General features: G+C 35.1%; 3 protein-coding genes across 6 annotated transcripts in view; 2 read left to right on the top strand and 1 right to left on the bottom strand.

Annotated features, from left to right (window-relative positions):
• Positions 1–268: 268 nt before the first annotated feature.
• LOC123016072 lies at positions 269–1,801 on the top strand. The gene is given in 5 exon segments (XM_044416289.1): positions 269–478; positions 480–960; positions 1,008–1,162; positions 1,211–1,384; positions 1,432–1,801. Coding segments are annotated over 5 exon segments (1,050 nt in total). The 5' UTR covers positions 269–373; the 3' UTR covers positions 1,567–1,801.
• Positions 1,802–2,575: 774 nt separating this feature from the next.
• LOC123016069 lies at positions 2,576–15,710 on the top strand. Of its 3 annotated transcripts, XM_044416283.1 has the most exons (20): positions 2,644–2,706; positions 3,019–3,169; positions 3,223–3,377; positions 3,428–3,558; positions 5,385–6,680; positions 8,772–8,920; positions 8,972–9,143; positions 9,194–9,424; positions 9,473–9,790; positions 11,586–11,831; positions 11,881–12,096; positions 12,141–12,281; positions 12,327–12,886; positions 12,934–13,005; positions 13,055–13,241; positions 13,286–13,429; positions 13,476–13,684; positions 13,731–14,074; positions 14,120–14,346; positions 14,401–15,710. In XM_044416283.1, the coding sequence occupies exons 2-20, from the start codon at positions 3,057–3,059 to the stop codon at positions 15,700–15,702; spliced, it is 6,213 nt and encodes a 2,070-aa protein (XP_044272218.1). In that variant the 5' UTR covers positions 2,644–2,706; positions 3,019–3,056; the 3' UTR covers positions 15,703–15,710. The 3 variants fall into 3 exon arrangements, with proteins under 3 accessions (XP_044272220.1, XP_044272218.1, XP_044272219.1); XM_044416285.1 differs by lacking the exon at positions 3,019–3,169 and having other exon boundaries at positions 2,576–2,706; XM_044416284.1 differs by lacking the exon at positions 2,644–2,706 and having other exon boundaries at positions 2,912–3,169.
• Positions 15,711–17,197: 1,487 nt separating this feature from the next.
• Positions 17,198–20,306, bottom strand: part of LOC123011466 (ras-related protein Rab-37-like) — an 8,215-nt gene continuing 5,106 nt past the window's right edge. The window contains exons 2-6 of one of the 2 annotated variants that reach the window (XM_044408921.1): positions 18,663–18,773; positions 18,497–18,605; positions 18,337–18,447; positions 18,151–18,292; positions 17,198–17,643 (exon numbers count right to left, since the gene is read on the bottom strand). In XM_044408921.1, coding sequence (XP_044264856.1) covers positions 17,532–17,643; positions 18,151–18,292; positions 18,337–18,447; positions 18,497–18,605; positions 18,663–18,773 — 585 coding nt within the window. In that variant the 3' untranslated portion in view covers positions 17,198–17,531. The remainder of the gene's footprint in view (positions 17,644–18,150; positions 18,293–18,336; positions 18,448–18,496; positions 18,606–18,662; positions 18,774–20,306) is intronic. The other variant, XM_044408913.1, reaches the window with a different exon arrangement.

Genomic DNA, 20,306 nt, shown 5'->3' with positions numbered 1-20,306 from the left:
TAGCTTAGTATTTAATTATACTTAACGCAAACGCATTTAGTAATTTCTAAGAATTTATTTTGAATTTATTTTTTCCGTCAGGTCACCAAACATAAACGGTGAAAAGTTACTAGTGTCATTTGTGGTTGTGGTATTTTTTACTTATGTGTCAATGAGGTGAAACTTGTTTCATTTTTTGAAATATTTATACCAAAATTGTTACTTTACTATTTTATTGTATTATTAGTTAGAAGAAATATTTGAATAAATAGCCTTTCCCCTACGTTGCCAACAAAGTCGTGGCAAAGTCCCTAGTGTCATTTTGACAGCTGTCACCTGTCACTCACAAATGAAAACTAATTGTTTTTGTTAAACAATGTAAGAGAAAAATACAATGAGAGTGTTTTTGCTTGGTTTCATGTTGGTCGTATGCGTGGTTCGGCAGTCCTCTGGCTACAAGGAGCGTAAGTGTGGCCCCCTTGTCTGGCTTTTTGTAGCCCTATTTTGCAGTGAGTATGGAGAGCGACGAATTGTGTTCAGCTATAAACAAGAAACGTAGAGTGAGATTAGATAAGGGGCACCGGTCGGGGCTAGTGGTGCGCCAGTACCGGTTGCAGGACCATAGTTTAGATTGGACTAGAAATTTCAAATGTCGGTTCGAAGTCACACCGTCGAGCTCTCGCGAGGGCGTAATCGCTGTGATACAACATTTGAGTTTTCGTAAAAATTCGTCGACGGATGAGTGTGTAGATTATGTGCAATTCACGCGGAAAGATGGGTCGACGAGTCAGAAATTCTGCGGCCGGTTTAACGCCGCTCTCTACATGGACCACAATTTCGTAAATACGGCCGATCCAGTGTCGTCAGGGACGGCTTTCGTCGACGAAAATGGGGAATTGGGGGTCGTTATATCGGTCTCGAGGGAGCACCTGGAGAACGACGAGGAGATGGACTTGAGTATCGTTTTCACGACTTACAGGCGTAAGTTTCGCGCCTAAAAGGGGGCTAAAACTACACGAAACTTGCAGATTGTTCCCTAGTCTTGAAACGCGATACCAGCTACAGGCCTTGTAGCGAAAAACGACGCGAGTTTTGTATTTTTTCTGGCTTTTTTAAGGACAGTTTTATCAATTGTCCGTTTCCGGATTGCGAGGACGAAGAAGGCTGCTCCCAAACACCAATCGTAAGTCTTTAAAACACTCTAAACCAATTTCTGGTAATGTAAATACAGGAAGTCGTCAATGTTTACTACGGCAATAAAGTCCTAATCGGGGCTGTGTCTTCCGTATTTGTGGTCTTTGCCCTTTTTATCGTCTGTCTTTGGATATGCAAGACGTACAAGATTTTTTGTTGGTCGCAAAGTTTCGCAAATCCTGGTTCCTCGTCGCAAAATCCAAGCGATGCTGTAAGTAACGACTTTTTCATGACACCCTTTATAATTGTGTTTTTTAGCCTAGGGTAATAGAATTGAATGAGCAAACCGGGTCTAGGGCTTCGGCCCCACCGCCAAACCCCTCTAGTGCCAATCAGATTGAAGCAGATAAGGATTTACCACCGTCTTACGAAAGTCTTTTTCCCTCAAGGTAGTACAAGAAATTGGGAAGGTTAACGCACATTCCACTTATCAAGATTGGTATCAAAGTGTCAATGATTGGTGTAAAGAGACTATTTTGTACAATTGATTTACTACTAACGTATGACAGTATTAAAATACAAGTCTACTTGCCAAATACTGAATTTTTAATATACTCGAATGTTTTTATAACTATTATATCTATTTATATTTTTTATCAAGTTGTGAACAATAAACGATTGTATAATACGAATCGAGTTTCATTTGTCCCATCAAGTAGCAATCGGAATAATAACAAAAATAGTTGAAGCACGAGTGGCGTAGGGGCGAGTTGAGGAACAAATAAATGACTGTTTCAATGGCCTTTTACACTATTGTTTTATTCTTTCTATTTTGGGCTTTTTTTGTTGTTTTTAAATAAAAAATAAAAAAATTGTGTGTTTGTCATGAAGGTATTGAAAAACTCGAAATGACATATTAATGTATAATGAAAATGACGTCGCCGGAAATCCGGCAAATTGTGAACAATATTGCAAGGAATTTACTGTAATGAAAGAAAATTACGTTTTTGAATGCCCTAAGGTTGGTTACCCAACTTGTATTTGTGACCAACATTAAAAACTTAAAATACATTAGGCGCTGTTAACACACCCAAACGAGTTCGTTAACAGACGCAAAATATAAAAACCGATTTGAAATTAGAATCTTGTAGACCAAATATTTTTTAAAAGGGGCAAAAATAAAAAAGGTGACGTGAAACTGATTTGCACCATGTTGTTTTTTTAACCATCCTTCACTAGAAATAATTAGTTTTGTATAGACTTTCCAGCAACAGATTCAACATTTTTAAATATAAGTACGAAACACATTAAAAATCACTAAAACAGGCTCATTGTGAACTGCTATTACGTTGGTAGTACTCGCGCGCTTAAAATCCGCCAACTTTGCACCTGTCATGTTTTGTAGTTCTGTTAAATTCGAATCCAAAACTTCTGTGGAAGATTATATTATTTTTGTTTAACGCCGTTTATGTTTTATATGTTTAGTTGCTGTATCAGTTAGTAATATTTGTTGTCTTATAGTGTAGGTGTGTTGAATGTAAGGGATTTGCTTTTGGTTATCCGAAAAGCCATTAAGATGACGAACATTTTAAGGTAAATACATATTCCTGATTGATTATTAATAACACTGTTAAACTGAATGGTTTGACACTTTATTTTAAAGTAAAAATTCAAATTTGACTGGGTACTACTTTTCAGCGCGTAGTGTCTAGTAACTTCTATTTCACCATCAATTACTTTTTTATGAAAGGGTATATACCAACTAGACGAAAATAAAGCCCATTTCTGACACGTCAATTTTTGTTTATTTTAATTATTGACCTCTTGTAATGCAAATTTGTTTTCTGTTCCAACTTGTAATGATTCAAAACTTGTTTTCGCGACTTTAAATAATGGAATTTGAAGTTGGCGTAGAGCAGTTTTAATGTGACTCCCTGTCAAAAATGTCGAATTTTGCGCGGCTTGCAATTGTATGTTTCCTCCTGTACACAGCTCTAAATATAAAAAATGCCGCTGTTGCTTACAAATGGAAGGGAAAACTCCGATTCCATAACTGGTAAACTCTGGATTTAGAACGAAAACCCATCACCCTTTCAATTTTCCTCCCAGTTTCAGCTCGTGGAAGATAATGGAGTCCACCCCGTTTCCTACAGATTATGCGGTACACATTAGTACCAAATGGACTAATAAAACTGAAGCTCGTAAATTCGGTACCCTCCCACAAGATTTTTACAGTTACAATTGGCAAATGGAACAAATCGACGGTACTATTGTCTAGTTTACTTTTCTACAATTTGTCTTCGGACTTTTACAGGCAACACTGTGCACAAGATAGATATTCCCCAGGATTGGTTAAGTTTTAACAACAGCAAGATTGCTATCCCGGCTTACGCTTTTCGACCCGGAAAATACATACTCTACCCTAACGTTAAACGTCTAAGCACCGTAAGTCGTTGATTACATACAGGCTGACTCAGGGGGTGTGTAATCGGTCTATAACTTTTTTGCTATTTGATTTACAGCGTGTGTCAGAACTCGCGCCCCAGAGAAAAATTTCAAGATAAGATACCAGGAATTTGGAAAAAATGTTTACAAAATTCTATCTGTCAAAAAATCTTGACATTTATTTTTTGACATTTGACATTTTTTATGTCTATTTAAATCTTCTGATGATCTTGTATACACAGGCTGTCCCAGCAAGTTGAAAAAGTCTATTAGTGACCTTTAAATGGTAAAATTAAATAAAAATTATATAGGACATTGATAGATACTAATCTAGTGCATCACCTAAAATTATTTTCAACCATACAGCATGTCCAGTTGGAGACAAAATACTTTGGTCGTCACTTTTCTGAAATTTTATGTAATTTAAGCTTTAACGTTAAAATGAATGACAATTTCTAATTAATGACAGCTATAATATTTACCTATCAAAAATATGTACATACAACTTGTCAACTATGATTGACAGTAACTAAAAATAAGGTTAACAGTCCTAAAGCATGCTTTACAATTTAAGGTCACTTAAGTGACATTGACAACCAAAGTATTATGTCTCCAACTGTCCCAAAAATAAGTTACGATACAAAGTTATGTTTATTGAAAGGAAACACCGTATGTTTCTTTGCATTTTTGGATGTAGCCTTATAAAACAATGTTTTTACACTAAACTTTTATTTCGATTAGTCGGTTAGTTTTAGAAATAAGACGTTGTTTTTTACGATAACATGCACTTTTTAAAAATTCATTGCACAAAAACTAAAGTAAGCTACTACTAAGTTTTCGTCAAAAAAAACGCGTTATTTTTAGAACTAAGCAAAATCGGCCAATAAAAGTTTAGCTTAAAAACAATGTTATAAAAATCTACATCCAAAAACGCTAAGAAACATATGGTGTTTCATTAAAAAATCAAGGTCCTATACAATTTTTTTTTTAATTTTATTTTTTAAAGGTCATGGACTTTTTCAACTCGCTGGGCTACCCTGTATGTTTTTTATAATTATTTAGTAAGAGTACAAAAATTTTGGTAATAAAAGCCACAAATAACATTACACAGAGTTAGAATTTAAGATACAGCTTCCTTGTTTCCTCTTATAATAGCCTGTAGCAAAAAAACTTAGAAAATTATTTTTCCAACAGAAATAAATAGAGTCAAAGTGCAATATTTAAACTCTCGTAACTTCGAAATTTTTATAGATATTTTTCTTTTAACATTTTTATCAACTATTTGCTAGAACTACAAGCTATTATAGGTTTTCATAGCAGACTTTGCACTGATTATTTAAATGTCCGTTTCTTTCTGTCAAGTAGGCGCATGGCAGTTCGTATATTATCTAGATGTCAAAAATATTAATCTAATGAAATTAAATTGTTCTATGAAACGTCTCAAAGATCCTAAAATGAGATGTTATTGGTGTTTATTTATACAAATCGTTCACCACGGTTTCCTGTAATAATTTACATAAAAATTTATTTGACATTTCTCATTTGTCATTGTGACATTTTATCTTCAGCAAACACACGTTTTAAATTTCTACGCGTGTTTGATCGACAGACTTTTTGATCGCACTGTATAATAAAATGTTGAATAATTCGGAACGCAAAGAGATAGACCTACAATAGTTTACACAAAGTTATTATTAAAAATATATAGTGTGTTCTACTAAAAAAATACACCTCTGGGTCAGCCTTTTTATACTTGCATTAATGACGATCACATAATAGCGGTCAAATTTAAAAAACTATTATAAAAATGGAGGTGAAATCTTTAGGAGGTTCCGGAAACAGAGGTCAAATTTTGCCCTCTCTTGTATATAGCGAAGAAGCCGATAGTTGTGGTATCGGGAGGGAGCCATCAAACAGTGCCTCCGAATACCGAAGTCACCCTCAGCGCTGAAGGCTCCTCCGACCCCAATCTAAGCAAACCAAGTTACAAAGACATCAATTTCGAGTGGAGTTGCAAGCAGAAAAAATCATCATTTTGCAAACAAGTCCCAGTTTCCACAGACAGCAAATTGGTGATTCCCGCACGCCATGTCCTGGACCAGGACCTGATCGAAGTGACCTTGAAAGGGACAACAAAAGATACTGGCAAAGGCGACATCCTCAATTCCACCACCATCACCAAAACCATCGAAGTTAAACTAAATACGGTTCCATTGGAGATTGTCTGCGAGAAAAACTGCCCTCCCAAGTCCTACGCGTCCAATTACCACGCCATGACCTTTTTTCGGGTGTACTGTTCCCAGCAATGCGAGCAAGTGAAGAATGACGATTACGTGTGGACTATTAAAAGGATTGGCAACAAACCTTTCGATTTCGACTATGAGAAAAGTACGCAATTTGGGCGAAACCTGGCGAAGTTTGTGATCGAAAAGGACACCCTCAAGCCGGGGACGTACTTGATTTCGGTCCGGCTCAGGGAATCGCACCCTTTGAGGGGCTACGCGGAATACACCCTCAATTTCGCGGGCTTGGCGCGAGTCTCACAGTGTCAAGTTCGCCCCAAAAAGGGCGATACTGTCCTCAGCTCCTTCAATATGTTGTGTTTACAAAAAGATGTTCATCAAAGGAACGTATACGAGTTCTACGCGGTGAAAAAACCCTACACAGGCGAACTATCTGATGCGGATTTGATTGCAGCGGGACCTTTTCCGACTGTTAGCGAGAAACTTTTCAATTTGCCGATATCGGCAACTCACGAGTTCATTTTGAAAGTCAAGAGTGTTGGTGGAGCGTCGCAGAGATTTCATATCAAAGTTGAGGTCACGTCCACGATGGACAAAATGAGTGATAGGCAGTTAAAAAACGTACTCGATAAAATTTATCCTGGTGGTAAAAAAGATAATATTCTAGAGGACATTTTGAGCGATTCGCCGGTCAATAAAATGCGAGGATTTCAAAGGTTGAGGAGTTTGATTGACGTGATTGTCGATAGGAAATTCAAAGGTGATAATCTTAAAGAGTTTCTCACAAAGTGGAAGTTTAATGTGGTTGAGGATATGTTGTCGGCGCCGTTAGATGACGTCACTGACGTGCTTCAAATGACCAATGCCATTTCGAAGTTGGTAGGCTTGAGTTTTCCTCATTGTTCCATCTAATTTAGGTCCAGTTTCATAATCGAATTTAAAGGAGTTTTAAATTAAATGCTTTAGAATATGCTAATTACTATGGACTTGTTGACAAAAATTTCACATTCTAAACCAACATCAACTTTAAAGTTATGAAACTGGCCCTTAGCAAAAAAAAAAAGAAACTGGGTGGCAACTCGTTTAAAAAAATGAGTTAATTTCGATTTTTCTTATCAAAATTTAATTTGATTTTTTTTCTATTCCTTGTTTCTGAATTTATGCAAAAGGTTTCGTTTTTATCTTAAGCATCCTCAGACTTGCTTGATTTAAAAAACCTGGTCATGTGACTGTCATTATAAGGGGATCAAGGTTTTGTATACGTAGGGAATAACTATTTTTAAATGTGAATAAAGTTACACCTGAAAAGTCGACACATAGTAAATAATATTCAGGATGTTTCAGAACTTTCGTCCCAGAAAAAAATGTTTAAAAAATTCTACCTGTCAAAAAATTTTGATATTTGATTTTTTTTATCTATTTAATATTACCGGTGATCTTGTACTACTTATATGTTTATTTTTTCATAATTATACAGTAAAGGTACAAAAACTACGACAAATAACGTTGAACATACAAAGCAAAATTCATGATACAGCTTATTTGTTTCCTCTTCTAATAGCCTGCAGTAAAAAAACATGTAAAATTATTTTTTCAACGGAAATAAATAGAGTTGAAATTTAAACCCCCATAATGTCGAAATTTTTATAGATATTTTATCAATTTTTTCCATCTTATTTGGCATTGTTTTCTGGGGAGCGAGTTCTTTAACACCCTGTACATTTTTTTTAATGAAATCATTAAGCCAGAGTTTCGTATTTTATCAGACATCTTCAGGCCTAATTTTGCCACATTTTGCAATGCACGAATAAAAAAACATGTTTTACCAATTTTTATTAAAACAAAAACATTGAAGAACCCATTAAATTACACAGGCAAATTTTATAAGTTACGTTGTCAATAATAAAATAACATAGTTCATACCTGCCTTAATTTTCGATTTGAGTGGTCTGTGATTTTGAAATTAAGGTGGCAAAACTGAATAATGTAGAGACAGAAAAAGGGCAATCTTATAATTCAATCTTCTCTCTCTCTTTCTTATTATTTAAAATTAACTTAATTTCAAAATCATTGTCGGGTGAATAAAAAGTATGAAACCAAACGTTTTTTGCATAAAATAATTACTTTAATAATTAGTGCAGTGTAAAATATGTACAGTTGTGGAATTAAAATTTCGGGCAGTATTGTCATTTTCGTACTGTAAACTCTAAAACAACCTTTACATTAATAACCTCATTTTTTACTCTTGTCAGTTTATGTCATTTTGACTTATTTACTTTCAAAAATTGTGATTTGTGGCATAATAACGGGTAGGCAGCAGATCAAAGCGATGATTTAATTACACTTACTTTAATTAATAAATTTCCTAAGACATATAATTAACAATTTTAACAACAAAAAAATATATTTATTTGTCAAATGTCAGTCATGATGACAGTAAAACTTTTCGAAATTCCTTTTTTTTAATTACAACCTACTGTGACATTTTTTTAAATTAAAGACTATGAGCTAAAATAATCTCTAATTAAATAAAATTGTTTTTTATCATCACGAAAATTTTCCTATCTTAACTGATGTAGTCATTGGATGGATCAAAAAATCCAATAAGAACTCACTTTCTTCCATTTTTAATCCGTCCGAAACCACCCCTCAGAACGCAACTTTAACAATTTATTTAAAACACTACTGGTTAAAAATCAATTATATTTATTTAGAGATCATAACTAGATCATAATTTTTAATTAAAAAAAATGTCATGGCGGGGTGTCGTTATTTTTTTTTCAAAACTCGAAAACTAACAAATTTCGAAAAATTTTATTCTTGAAAAGCGATCACATTGGAAAGTGCTTTAAACATTACTAATTATTATTTCTTATTTCTTATTATTTCTTTCGTAAAGTAATTAGTTTTTACTCACCCTGTATAATGTTAATAGTCTTAGACATGTGATAAACTCACCGAAAACTCTAGGTAAGTGACGACGCTCTACCGGAAAGTGATCCACTTTTCTCGAAATTTACAACAACATTTTGCAAGAAAATGATGGACAAGCACTTGGAAATGGTCCAAAATGATAACTTCCCTTTTGATCTCGCCGATAAAGTTGGTAGAATGTCAAGGTACCCAATCTATCCTCAGTGGTACCATAAATACATAATTTTTCGATTCAGTTCTATAACGGCTTGTTTGGAAACGAACACAAACCCAAATTACAAGGTAATCAAACCTTTGGAAGACATAAACATAACAACAGAAGCTGCAGTCATCGACGAGCCACTGATCACTGAAAACTACGAAAATTATGAGGATTTCGGCGACGATTATTACAAAAATTTGGATTATGTGCGTTTATTTTGCTTGTTTGGGCATTTCGTCTAAATTATCTCCCTTAGTTAAGAGAATCAACTTATAACATTGTCAATGCCTCGGCACAGGCGGCTAAAACCATGGCGTTTGTCTCCGTAGCCGGCGAGAGGTTTAGCGAAACCGAGGGCAGAAGAAGTAAGACTGTTGTAGCGAAGGATTATGGTTACGAATTGGTTAACGTTGAAGTGAAATCACATGGGGTTACAGTAGTTCCGTCTCAAGACTTCCAAAAAGACAAGCATTCTTACGATATTCTGGTAACAAAAAACTGAAATTTAACCCAAAACGGCGTATTGCCGCTTTAGTTGACAACCTGGTCGAAAGACATCATGTGGTGGAACCCTCCGAAAACTCGAGTAACAACTGACATCGCCAGCGTACAAATCTGGCACTCTTCTTGCAAACAACGCGTGAGAAAGTTCGAAAAACCGGCTCAAATTTACTTCGAAGTGAGAAACGACTCAAATTTTGAGCCGAAATCCGTCGAGGACACGTTTGTGGTACCTGGCGGGTACCAAAGCTTGACGGGTGAACCCTTGGACCGAATTGTTTTAGTCCGAAGGGTTGCTATGTCGTCACAGCAAGCAATTGACGTAGAATTTGATATTTCCGATGTTCTTGAGGTGATTTTGTTAATTAGTGGTACCTATGGATACTTAAAGACTAGGATACGACACGATGTAAAATAAAACATCTTCGTTCTGGATAGTTCCTTTCCCGTTTAAGTTTTAAGAGAAATGAAATAAAAAATGGCAAATAAAAAAATATAGACAGATAGAGCATTAAATTCTCAATAATAAGAGATAAGCTAATGCAAAAATTTTATTGAGAACTATATTTAAAAAAATTTCAAACATTTAGCAATTTGGCCGTCTCATATTTTTGAAAATGTTGCGAATCCGGTTAAAGGTGCAAGAAAAATATAAAAAAGAAAGTTGATGAGAATAAAATTTTCAAGAAAAGAGTCCGCGAGAGATACCTTTATCATCAATGATTTAGGTCCTAAAGACGCTCAAGTGACGAATACGTGTCATTTTTACCGGTGGTCAAGAGACAAAAAATTAATTTCATTCAATTTTGCTTTATTTTGTTTGAAAACTTCTTGTTTATTGGTTTTAAAATTCAATATAAAATGGATTTGATAGTAATTTTATTRTTTTTGTAAAATGATTAAGCTCTAAAATATGTACATATTGCCCGTCACTTTCAATAAGTGAAATAAGTTGAACGCCTAATTTAAACCTAAACGGTTGAAGATAGAGAGATATGATCTCGTGGACTTTTTTGTAGGAAATTTAATTCTCTACAACTTTGTTCCGTTCTGCGAATATCGTTAAAGATACAAAAAAAAGTGTAAGAAACAAAATGGTAGAGAAAAAAAATTGCTACAAAAGAGTCCGCGAGACCATATTTTTATATTCAACGGTTTAGGGTCGTTCAAAGAAGTTTCCAAACAAAATAAAGAAAAATTAAATTTATAAGAAATACAGTAAACAAATGGGTTTTTTACAATTAGATGTTGTTCCTGAATTAAAAAAGTACCTCACACACACACAGTAAACAGAGTTTTTATCTCATTTTGAGTTTTTGTAACGGATTGCAAAATTCAATAGTTTTTATTTTTTATAAAAAAACGCATTATTTAAATTGCATGAAAAAAATACAGTAACATAAGTAGGTAATCTACAATACGCCAAAAATTAATCAAAAAATTCTTTTGTACAGTTTTTTTATAAAAAAATAAAATGGCCAAAAATAGAGGTTCTTTTTTATTTTTAAACGGCACGGATAAAAATTTATAATTTATATATATTGCTGCTATGCCCATCAAAAAGTTACGATATTTTTTTGAGAATTTTTAAATAACGATTTATTTTTTTATTCAGTGTAGTTCAACCTTAAATTGTTCCTGTGGCACTGAATCACCAGTAAAAATGACACGAATTCGTCGATTGAGCGGCTTTGAACGTCTTTGAGGCCTAAACCAATAAAGATAGAGGTATGGTCTCGGGCACTTTTTACTACAAAATTTTATTCTCTACAACTTTCTTTTTTACATTTTTCTTGTATCTTCAACTGTATTCGCAGCATTTTGAAAAACATGGAACGCTCACATTTTAAATTTTATTATTTTTTTTCTCATATTTCTCGCGAAAAATTTAGTCGTTCGTTTTACACAGCTTATTAAGAATGTAAAGCTCAACATTTTTACATTTTTTTCCAAGCAATTAGTACACTGGTTGAATTTAAATTAATTTAAAACGATTTGAAACTGAGACGGTAAAACGCCCTCATTTTTACTTCGCCGTTCTATTTTTTTCGAGTCCAAAAAATCGAGCAATTTTGTATCTCGTTTCGTCTCCTAGTATGTAGTTCCCCGTAGTGGTACCAATTGGTACTACTAGTGGTAGGTTTCAGGTCGTGTTTACTAAATTTGAATTTCCGACTTCTGAACATTTCACTAGTGCGACCACGATTGGGCCTGGTGGTACCACAACTCTGAGATTGTTCAATGACCGGAAGTACGACATTTGGGGCTATGTTGGGGTACTGGCCAATAAGACATCGGTCACTAAGAGTACCCTCGTTTATAATAGTAGTTACATAATTGCGTCCTGTCTTCGGTGGATTGATAAGAACAATTCGTGGGTGTTTGCCTGTAAGGTACTACCCTTTCTAAGGGTTCCACAATTTTTTTAATCAAATTTCCTAGTCGGGACAACATGGAAATAGTAGTGTTGTTCATTGCGAATGTAACGAATTCTCAGTCCTTGCCGGGTACTTGCGAAATATTGACAACGACTTACAAAAAGTCGAAAAAGCAGAACTCGAATTGGAGCTACAACGAAGCCTAATTATTTTCATAACTGTTGCAACAACTTTTGGACTTTATTTACTTCTCTTGTTATTTACACTGATCGGGAAGAAAGTAAGTACTGGGGGTACTGGTACCACGTAATGGCAAATTTTTAGTACGAGGTGTACTTCTTACCTGACAATGACCGAAGGAGCCGGTTTGCGTACCTAGTGGTTATAAAAACCGGCTTTGGACGATATGCCTCCACTTCGTCCAATGTCACGATTCGTCTAATTGGTACCAAAATGACCAGCATGGTACCAGCTACTCGAAATATACCAAAAAATAAATTCGGTTTGTAGCCCCACGTTTTGAATTATCCTGACCCTAAAATGAGGATCTTGCAAAGAAATAACCGGGAGATATTCGTGGTGACAACCAGTGGCCATTTGGGCGACATTGTCAGAATCGAGCTGTGGTTCGATTGTGTGGGACCAAACCCTGATTGGGATTGTCGTTTTATTCTAGTTTATGATATCCAAACAGGACAAGAGTGGTATTTCAATGTCAAAAAACGTCTCGCTGTCACTAAAGGCGAAAGCTTTATTTCCTTAACACCCACACAAAGGGAGCATGAAATACCGAAGAAAAAATACGTTCCGAAATTTCGTATCGCCAACCATAGTTGGAATCTGTTCCAACGCGAACTCAATTTTGGGTACCCGAAAAAACTAACTGTTATTTTCTCATCGGTGTTTATGACGTTTTCTATCGCCCTTTTTCTCCACGTAGTACCAGATTTCGCCCTAAGGGATAGTCTCGACAAGTGCGAGTTTAATGTCGATGTCTTTACAGTGTTGGTGGGTTTCATGAGCGCATTTGTGGCTTTTACTTGTCATATTGCGATCGCGTACTGCTTTCGGTACCATTAGCCCTAAATTTTTCCCCCTAGTACTAAGGGAGTTTCAGGTTTTCGAAAGTGCAATTCTCACGGGACCAAGACTACGCCAAGTTATCGTATCGTCTAACGGCTCATTGTTGGTGAGTACTTTGAGTAATAGTGGTGGTACCACAATAATTTTTAATTAAGGTTACTACTAATTATTGTGATGAGTGTTTCGATTTCTTTGTTGGTGATTGCGGGGTTTTGGGTACCACCGAATCGGAGTTGGCGATGGTTGACCTCTAGTGGCATCGGCATTGCTGTTGGAGCCATTATTTATGAAACTGTTTTTCTGTTTTTCATCAGTATTTTATGGAATTTGAGACTGGAAAAGGTACTCGTGGTGCTTGTAGTTTCGGTACTTTTAACCGTTTGTAGGGGGATACAATCGGAAGGAGTTTTAAAGATGTTTGGAAAAATGTGGAGGAACAGAGGTGGTTCCTACATAAAAAATTCGGGGATTTGATTTTGAGACCCTACTTTCGGCATTTGTACCAACCGTTGGACCGCAGACAAGTCACAGTTGGTACCACAGGTGTGTCTAACTCGTTTCAGTCTTGTTTTTCAGCAAAAACAAATGGTTGTGGAGCGTCGCAGGTACGTCATTTCCGAATTGGAAGACTTGGTGATGTTTGGCATCTATGTGGTGATTTTGTACGTCGTGGTTTGGTCAAACAAGGACAGTTTGATCATCGGTAGCAAAAAAATTATGCAAGACTTGATGGATGGTACTTACACTCGAAGTTTACCATTTTCAGACATCGAAACACCTTTGAAGTAATGCAATAGTGTAGTAACCCAGAAAGTGGTACCAAAATTTCAGATTCTACGAATTTTTGAATGAGACTTTGGTACCAGCGGTGCAACCAAGCCGATGGTATGGCAACTACGTGGTGGCCGATCCGGGTTTAATGCTCGACATGAGCAACAAAATCATCGGAGTGACCCGTTTACGCCAACAACGAATCAAAAGGAAACTCTGCAAACCACCCGAAATTTTGGCATTTTTGAACATGACTTGCGAGCCGGAAATCACGTGGTGGCGGCAGGAAAAAAGCCGTTATGGCTACAGTTGGGGTGATTTTACTCCTTATTTGGTGTTTGATCGGTTGCAAAATATTTGGCAGTACTCGGGAGCCGTCAAGACTGGCACTTTTGGGTCAACTGGTACTCAATTTTTTATTTTTGTCCCAAAATTGAGTTGTTTCTTAGGGGAAATTTCGTCGTACACTGGTGGTGGCTATGTGGGGTACTTGGGACGTACCCTCTACAACACGTATGCCAACCTTCGCAGATTTCTGGAAAAACTCTGGATCGATCAAGGGAGTCGAAGCATTTTTATCGAGTTTTTGACTTACAACGCCAACTATAACGTCTTTAACTCGATTAAACTGCTGTACGAGCAAAGTGCGAGTGGCTACAATGCTAAAACTGTCGAAGTACTCACCGTTTTGGTACAAATGCGAGTTTTTTGACCCAATTTTGGGTTTTAGGTCAACGCAGTTCGCATGCTTTTTGTCAAACGAGAACTCGAGAGCATTACTGTGGTTGTGTTTTTCATGTTTATAATTTGGGTTGGGGTACTTTTCTTCAAGCAATCGGTGGGGGTGATTCGGAAAGTGAAGAGTTTCTACAAGGATCCTTGGTTTATGGTCGATTGTGTTATAATCTTCATGAGTGTTATTTGTGTTGCACTTTTTGTTGTGAGGATGAAGATGATTGGTCTTTACCTTGATAAGTTGGAAAAGCTCAAACACAACGAGTTTTCGAATTATTTTTTCTTGTTTTATTTGGAAGATTTCCTGCAAGTTTTTGCCGCTACTTTGGTTTGTATTGCGACAGTGCGACTGTGGAAGTTTCTCCGGTTTGGTCTATTTTTCCGAATTTTGGAGTTCACCATATGGAAGAGTCTGCTACCACTCTTTAGTTTTTCCATCGCTTATATTTTGCTACTTTTCGCGTTTGCCCTACCTTTGGTACTTTTGTGTGGCTCCCAAATCCTCGTATTTAACAAAATAACACGAGTAGTACGACCCATGTTTACCATGGCTTTAAGTGCAAGTGATTTAACACTGAAAACTTTTCTGGAAATCAAAGGTTCGGCGTTTTACATCGTCCTGTATGGGCTTATTGTAAAAATAATTTTTTTGATTTATATAATGATCATTATGATGTCGTATTCCACGGCCCAAATGAAATTTTCTAACGAATTGGAGATTTATACTATTAAAAATTACGTCCAGGAACGATTCAATTATTTCCCAAAATACGTCAAGTACAAATACAAGAGACTCAGATCTGGGCAAACCAAGCAAAGTCAAGTGGAGCCAAAACCGGACAAGTTCGTGTATTCCAATAGTTTTTCTCTGGAAACTTTCAAAATGCTTACAATGAAGTACATCGTCCAGTGTGTTTTTAGAAACATGACGAAACGTAAAACCGCCAAGCTGTCCGAGTGGGATTTGAAATTGATGCTGGGAGTGAGTCGGCGATTTTTAGTTAAAGCTCCACCCAAAGAAGTTGAAGTTTTCTTCAAAGGGAGGATTTCGGGGAAAAAAATTTCGCTGATAGACGAACGCAACGTGTGGAGGATTGCGGATGTTGTGGGAGCGTTACTTGAAGAGAAACACAAGGAGAAAACCAAGGAAGAAATTAAGGGAAGTCGTAGTTATGAAAAGTGCGTCACAATGATTAAGAAAAATCAAAGCACGCTGAAGAAGTGTGATTTGAAGTTGAAGTTGTTGTTTGCGAAGTTTGTCAGTTTTGAGTTTCAGTTAGCAAAAGTGTTAAAATAAAAGGCTTAAGACATTGCTTTTGAATTGTTTTCGGTAGTTCTTTTGCAATTATTGTGATAGCAAATATAAAGAGAAAGGGTCTCAAAACGTTTTTGGATAGAGTCTCAGAAACCATATTTTTCTACAATCATGAAAAAAATTGAACTTTTCACATTGAAATTAATACGCGAAATTGGTCATTTGTTGTGCATAAGACAATAGTTATTTATTCGACGAGTTTGAGTGTAAATCGGACGCATTTTTTCATCAAGTAGATTATTAAACCACGAGGTGGAATAAAGCATCCGATTTACACTCAAACGAGTTGAATACAACATTTTATTCTTCGAATTAGACTCAAAATGGCTTAAACTTGCTTTAAATCTCTAAAAATAATCTGACGTTTCGTATTGAAAAATGCCAAACAGTTGTCAAAACTTCCTTACACGGGAGAAAAACCGTAAATTTTGACAGTGTCGAAGAATAATATATGTATATTTTTTAAAAGTCAACAATTTTTATCTAATTGAAATTCAAATACAATTCAAATAAATGTCAAAAGATGGCGGGCGAATAAAAGTGCGAAATTTAAAAATGTGCACATGTTCTAAAAATAATAAGAGAAAGAGAGTGCGCGCATAAACGCATAAAAACAAATAAGAGAGAGAGAGAAAGAGCGTATTAAAGCAAAATACAAAATAAGAGAGCAAAGCAGAAAGTCAAAAAGCAAATATGTATGATAAAAGTAAATAAACACAATTAAAAAAAATTATAGACTTTATCGATATCGACCTTAAAAAGAGTAAAAGTAAATTTTTGTCAAAAATGTGTATAAAACATTGTAGAGCCGCAAAAAATAAATTTGGGATTTTTTTTTTAACTAATATATTAGATTAGAGCAAAGACAATGCCGGAAGCGTGGTGGCGCAGTGACATAAGGTGCCGGGTTCGCATCCCAGTTAAGGCACAATTTTTTCTCTCATTCAGATTCAAATAAATATCAAATCGACTCTCCCAATGAAAACTATAGTAACTCAAAAATTACAGTTTTGAGAAAAATTGCATTGAATCTTGGATTGTTCTTAAAAAAATCAAGGAACTGTTTAATATTATTGAAAATTATTGAGGGTCAAAATTTTGGTATATAATTGTTTATTCAAAAAAAATTTTTCTCGTTTTTGTATTTTGGGCCCTACATGGGCCATCGTAACTCAAAAACCAATTTTTATGAATTACTTTACTTTTCGTTGGGCGAGTCGAAATGATGTCGCTGTAAAACATGTGCATAAATAAGTAAATATAAAAAATTGAAACAAAAAGCAAAAAAGTGATAAAAAAAGAATAGATAAGTAGTGTAAAACAACATAAAATGTATGATTAAAATAAAGAAATAAATGAAAATACTTTTTAATAAAAAATACGCATACAAGCTTAGTTAAAATGTGTCGTATTTATGCGTTGTTTACTGAGATAAACCAGTGATTAGATAAGAAGGGCAAATAATAATAAATGCAAATGCCATATAAATAATTTATTTAAAGACTCCGTACACCACATAACAGAATATATAATATTTGATTCCCTAGCGACTATGAAACGAATTCATTTATTTATACAGGGTGTATATGCTTTAAAAATTATTGTACTAACAATATCATTAGTGTCATTACCGCCCCACGTGTACCAACTTAACACATGATATGATACGTACACACTTACCAAAAGAAGAAGATGGCACACTAAGAAAAGCAACTACAAGTCCATCAAGTCTGTCTTTATCACAGACTGTCTTACATCCAAATGTCCTTTGGTGTTAATTCGTATTGTTCTGGGTCCCAACTGTGAAATGTCTAGGTGGTGCAAGGAGGACAAGGCGGTTTTTGTGTTTGTTCCTTGACGTAATTTTGAACTGAGAATTTGTTTCGATCAGTGCGATTGCCACTTAGCCGATATTTCAGCTCCCTGAAAGTCAATTAGAGAAGTCGAGTGGGAGATTAGTTAGTATAGTAAAATCGTTTTTCTAAGACCTACTAAAAATTTTATGACACATTATAAGGGATTAACCAAACAATGGCTTGAATTTGTAACCCTCCATAAATGGCACGTTCCTTTGCAAGTGTTGCTGCATCCACTAGAATAAAACAGGGCCGTATTTAAAACTAAACTAGTTGTAGAGTTTTACCAAGCTATTATTAAAAAAAAATCAGATTTATTTAATAATAGCTTGTTAATAACCACCTGGCTTTTTTAAATTTCTTAAAATACTTGACTTTAATAACAACTACATCAAAAACTATTAAAACATTTCCAGTATTTTAGGCAAAAAGAAAGTAAGTAATCCGGCCCTGTTAAAAACTGACCTGTTTCATTTATGATTTGTTTACCCTCTGGTTTACTCTTAACAATACCGCATTTAACGTAAAAGTAATAAAAATTTTAGTAGGTCTTATGAAAACGATTTTACTTTACCTTGCAACGGCCAAGAAGGCCAATTCGACGTTTTGCCCGCTCTTTGCCGACGTTTCCATAAAAGCGACGTTGTATTCCCGGGCTAATCGCTCCCCGTCCTCCCTGCGGACGGCCCTGTCACTCCCGCAATCCGCTTTATTTCCTGGAAAAGCCCAATTAGTGGCGAAAAACCAGAGCCGGACTCACCTAATAACATGATCACGACGTCGTCTTGGGCGTACTCGCGGATCTCGCTGAGCCAAGCGCGGATATTGTCGAAGCTTGTTTTGTTGGTGACGTCGTAAAGCAACAGAAGGGCTAAAAATTCACTTAATTCGGGGGAAACCCCAAAAATTCAATTTTTTACCGTGCGCGTCCCGGTAATAAGCGTGGGTGACGCTCCTGAAGCGCTCTTGTCCCGCCGTGTCCCATATTTGGAGTTTCACTTTGGTCTGATCCACTGTAACTACTTTATTCTGCAAAAAATGGGATTATTGAAATCGAGTTTAGGGAGCTGGAAAGGGATGGCTCACTCTGAAATCGATCCCTACTGTCGAAATATAATTCCCGGAAAGAAAAAGGCCGTCCCGGAATTGCATCAAAATGCACGTTTTGCCCACGCCGGAGTCGCCCAAAAGCATCACCTACAGGGCGGCCAAAAAGGAAAATACAGAGTGCACAGGCGGCGCATGATAATATTTATGCAAAATGTGCTGTGGCAGCTTTTTGAGTAAAACTGTATTTTATTCTGCTTATAGTCAACTATTAAATTAATAAAAAACAGTGTTGAATAAATTCCTAAATTATTTATTTAACATTAAGAAAGTAAGCGTGAAAATTGAAATGCAAGAACGCAAATATTAATTTAAAGGTAAGGACGCAGACTTTAGAACGTAAACATAAAGAAGTAACACAAGGAAGTAAAAAAAATACGTAAAAACAAAACATAAGAATGCAAATAAAACATAACAAAGAAAAGTAATAATGTAAAAATTTTAAAATACTTTTTTTGTTACGTAAGTTTAGTAATCCTAATAAATGCGTAGAAACGTAACGTAAGCAATAAAAATCAAGTATTCAAGCTGAAAAAGTGTATCGTAAATCGTAAGGAAAAACGTGTAGGCAAGAATATAAAAATGTAAGAATTAAGCAAACATAAGTATGGTTGAAAAAAAACGTAAAAATATAAAAAAGAAACTTGCTGTTTTTTAAAATAACAAAATTAATTACTTTTAAATAACTTAAGGATTTCAGAATCAAGAATATTACTTCTTTGTAAGATTGTGCAAATAGTAGTAGTGTGAAGACGTAAGAACTTAAAATTCTTAAACCAATATGTACAAATTTGTTCATCTTTATTTAAAATAAAATAAAAAAACAGATATTTAAATTAGACAAAAAAAAGGCGCAAAAACGTAAAGACGTAAGTAGTTAAAAGGATGAAAATAAAGAAATGTTGAAAATTTAAGGAATTGGTTTGGACTTTTTATGCATTTGTGTGTGTCGTAAGAAGGTAAGGTAAAACGTAAGAAGTTAAGGACGTATACGTACACATATCCATATTTGATAATACAGCAAATAAAACATAACAAAGAAAAGTAATAACGTAAAAATTTTAAAACAAAATATTTGTTACGTAAGTTTAGTAATCCTAATGAGTGCGTAGAAACGTAACGTAAGCAATAAAAATCAAGTATTAAAGCAGAAAAAGTGTATCGTAAACCTTAAGGAAAAACGTATACGCAAGAATGTAAGAATTAAGGAAACATAAATATGGTTAAAAAACAAAAACGTAAGAATATAAATCTAGGACAATTCAAGAAACTTGCAGTTTTTTTGGAATAAAATTGTATTAATTTTTCTATAAATAGGTAACCAACTACAGTATGTCCCTGGATTGAGTTTACAAGAGGAAAAAAAAATTATCTTTGACTTTACGCCAAAACTGCAAAGGAAAAACATTTTTTGCTTCACCTGAAACGAGCAACTCTGTAATTAAAACTTCATTATTCTAACTCAATAGAAAGAAAAGTCCATTTTTCTCTTGATTTTGAACTTATAATAATTTTTCTCTGCTTTTTAAATCCCATCACATTGGCGGTTTTATTTTTTTGACAATGATGTCACTTTGACAAATGAGTTTTCGCAAGTTAAATAACAAAAATGTTTGTAAAAAA

This window comes from Tribolium madens, unplaced genomic scaffold (genome assembly GCF_015345945.1).
Source record: "Tribolium madens isolate multiple individuals breed KSU strain unplaced genomic scaffold, Tmad_KSU_1.1 Scaffold_19;HRSCAF=116;Tcas5.2_LG9, whole genome shotgun sequence".
NCBI lineage: Eukaryota > Metazoa > Arthropoda > Insecta > Coleoptera > Tenebrionidae > Tribolium > Tribolium madens.
This window is presented reverse-complemented; position numbering and strand designations above follow the sequence as displayed.

What these genes read in the sequence shown, in the direction of transcription:
- LOC123016069 (XM_044416283.1), top strand. Translation starts at nt 3,057, where the DNA reads ATGTCGAATTTTGCGCGGCTTGCAATTGTATGTTTCCTCCTGTACACA. An exon ending in GCAAATGGAACAAATCGACG is followed by an intron (nt 3,378 to 3,427) that starts GTACTATTGTCT and finishes GGACTTTTACAG; the next exon opens with GCAACACTGTGCACAAGATA. An exon ending in AGCATTCTTACGATATTCTG is followed by an intron (nt 9,425 to 9,472) that starts GTAACAAAAAAC and finishes TTGCCGCTTTAG; the next exon opens with TTGACAACCTGGTCGAAAGA.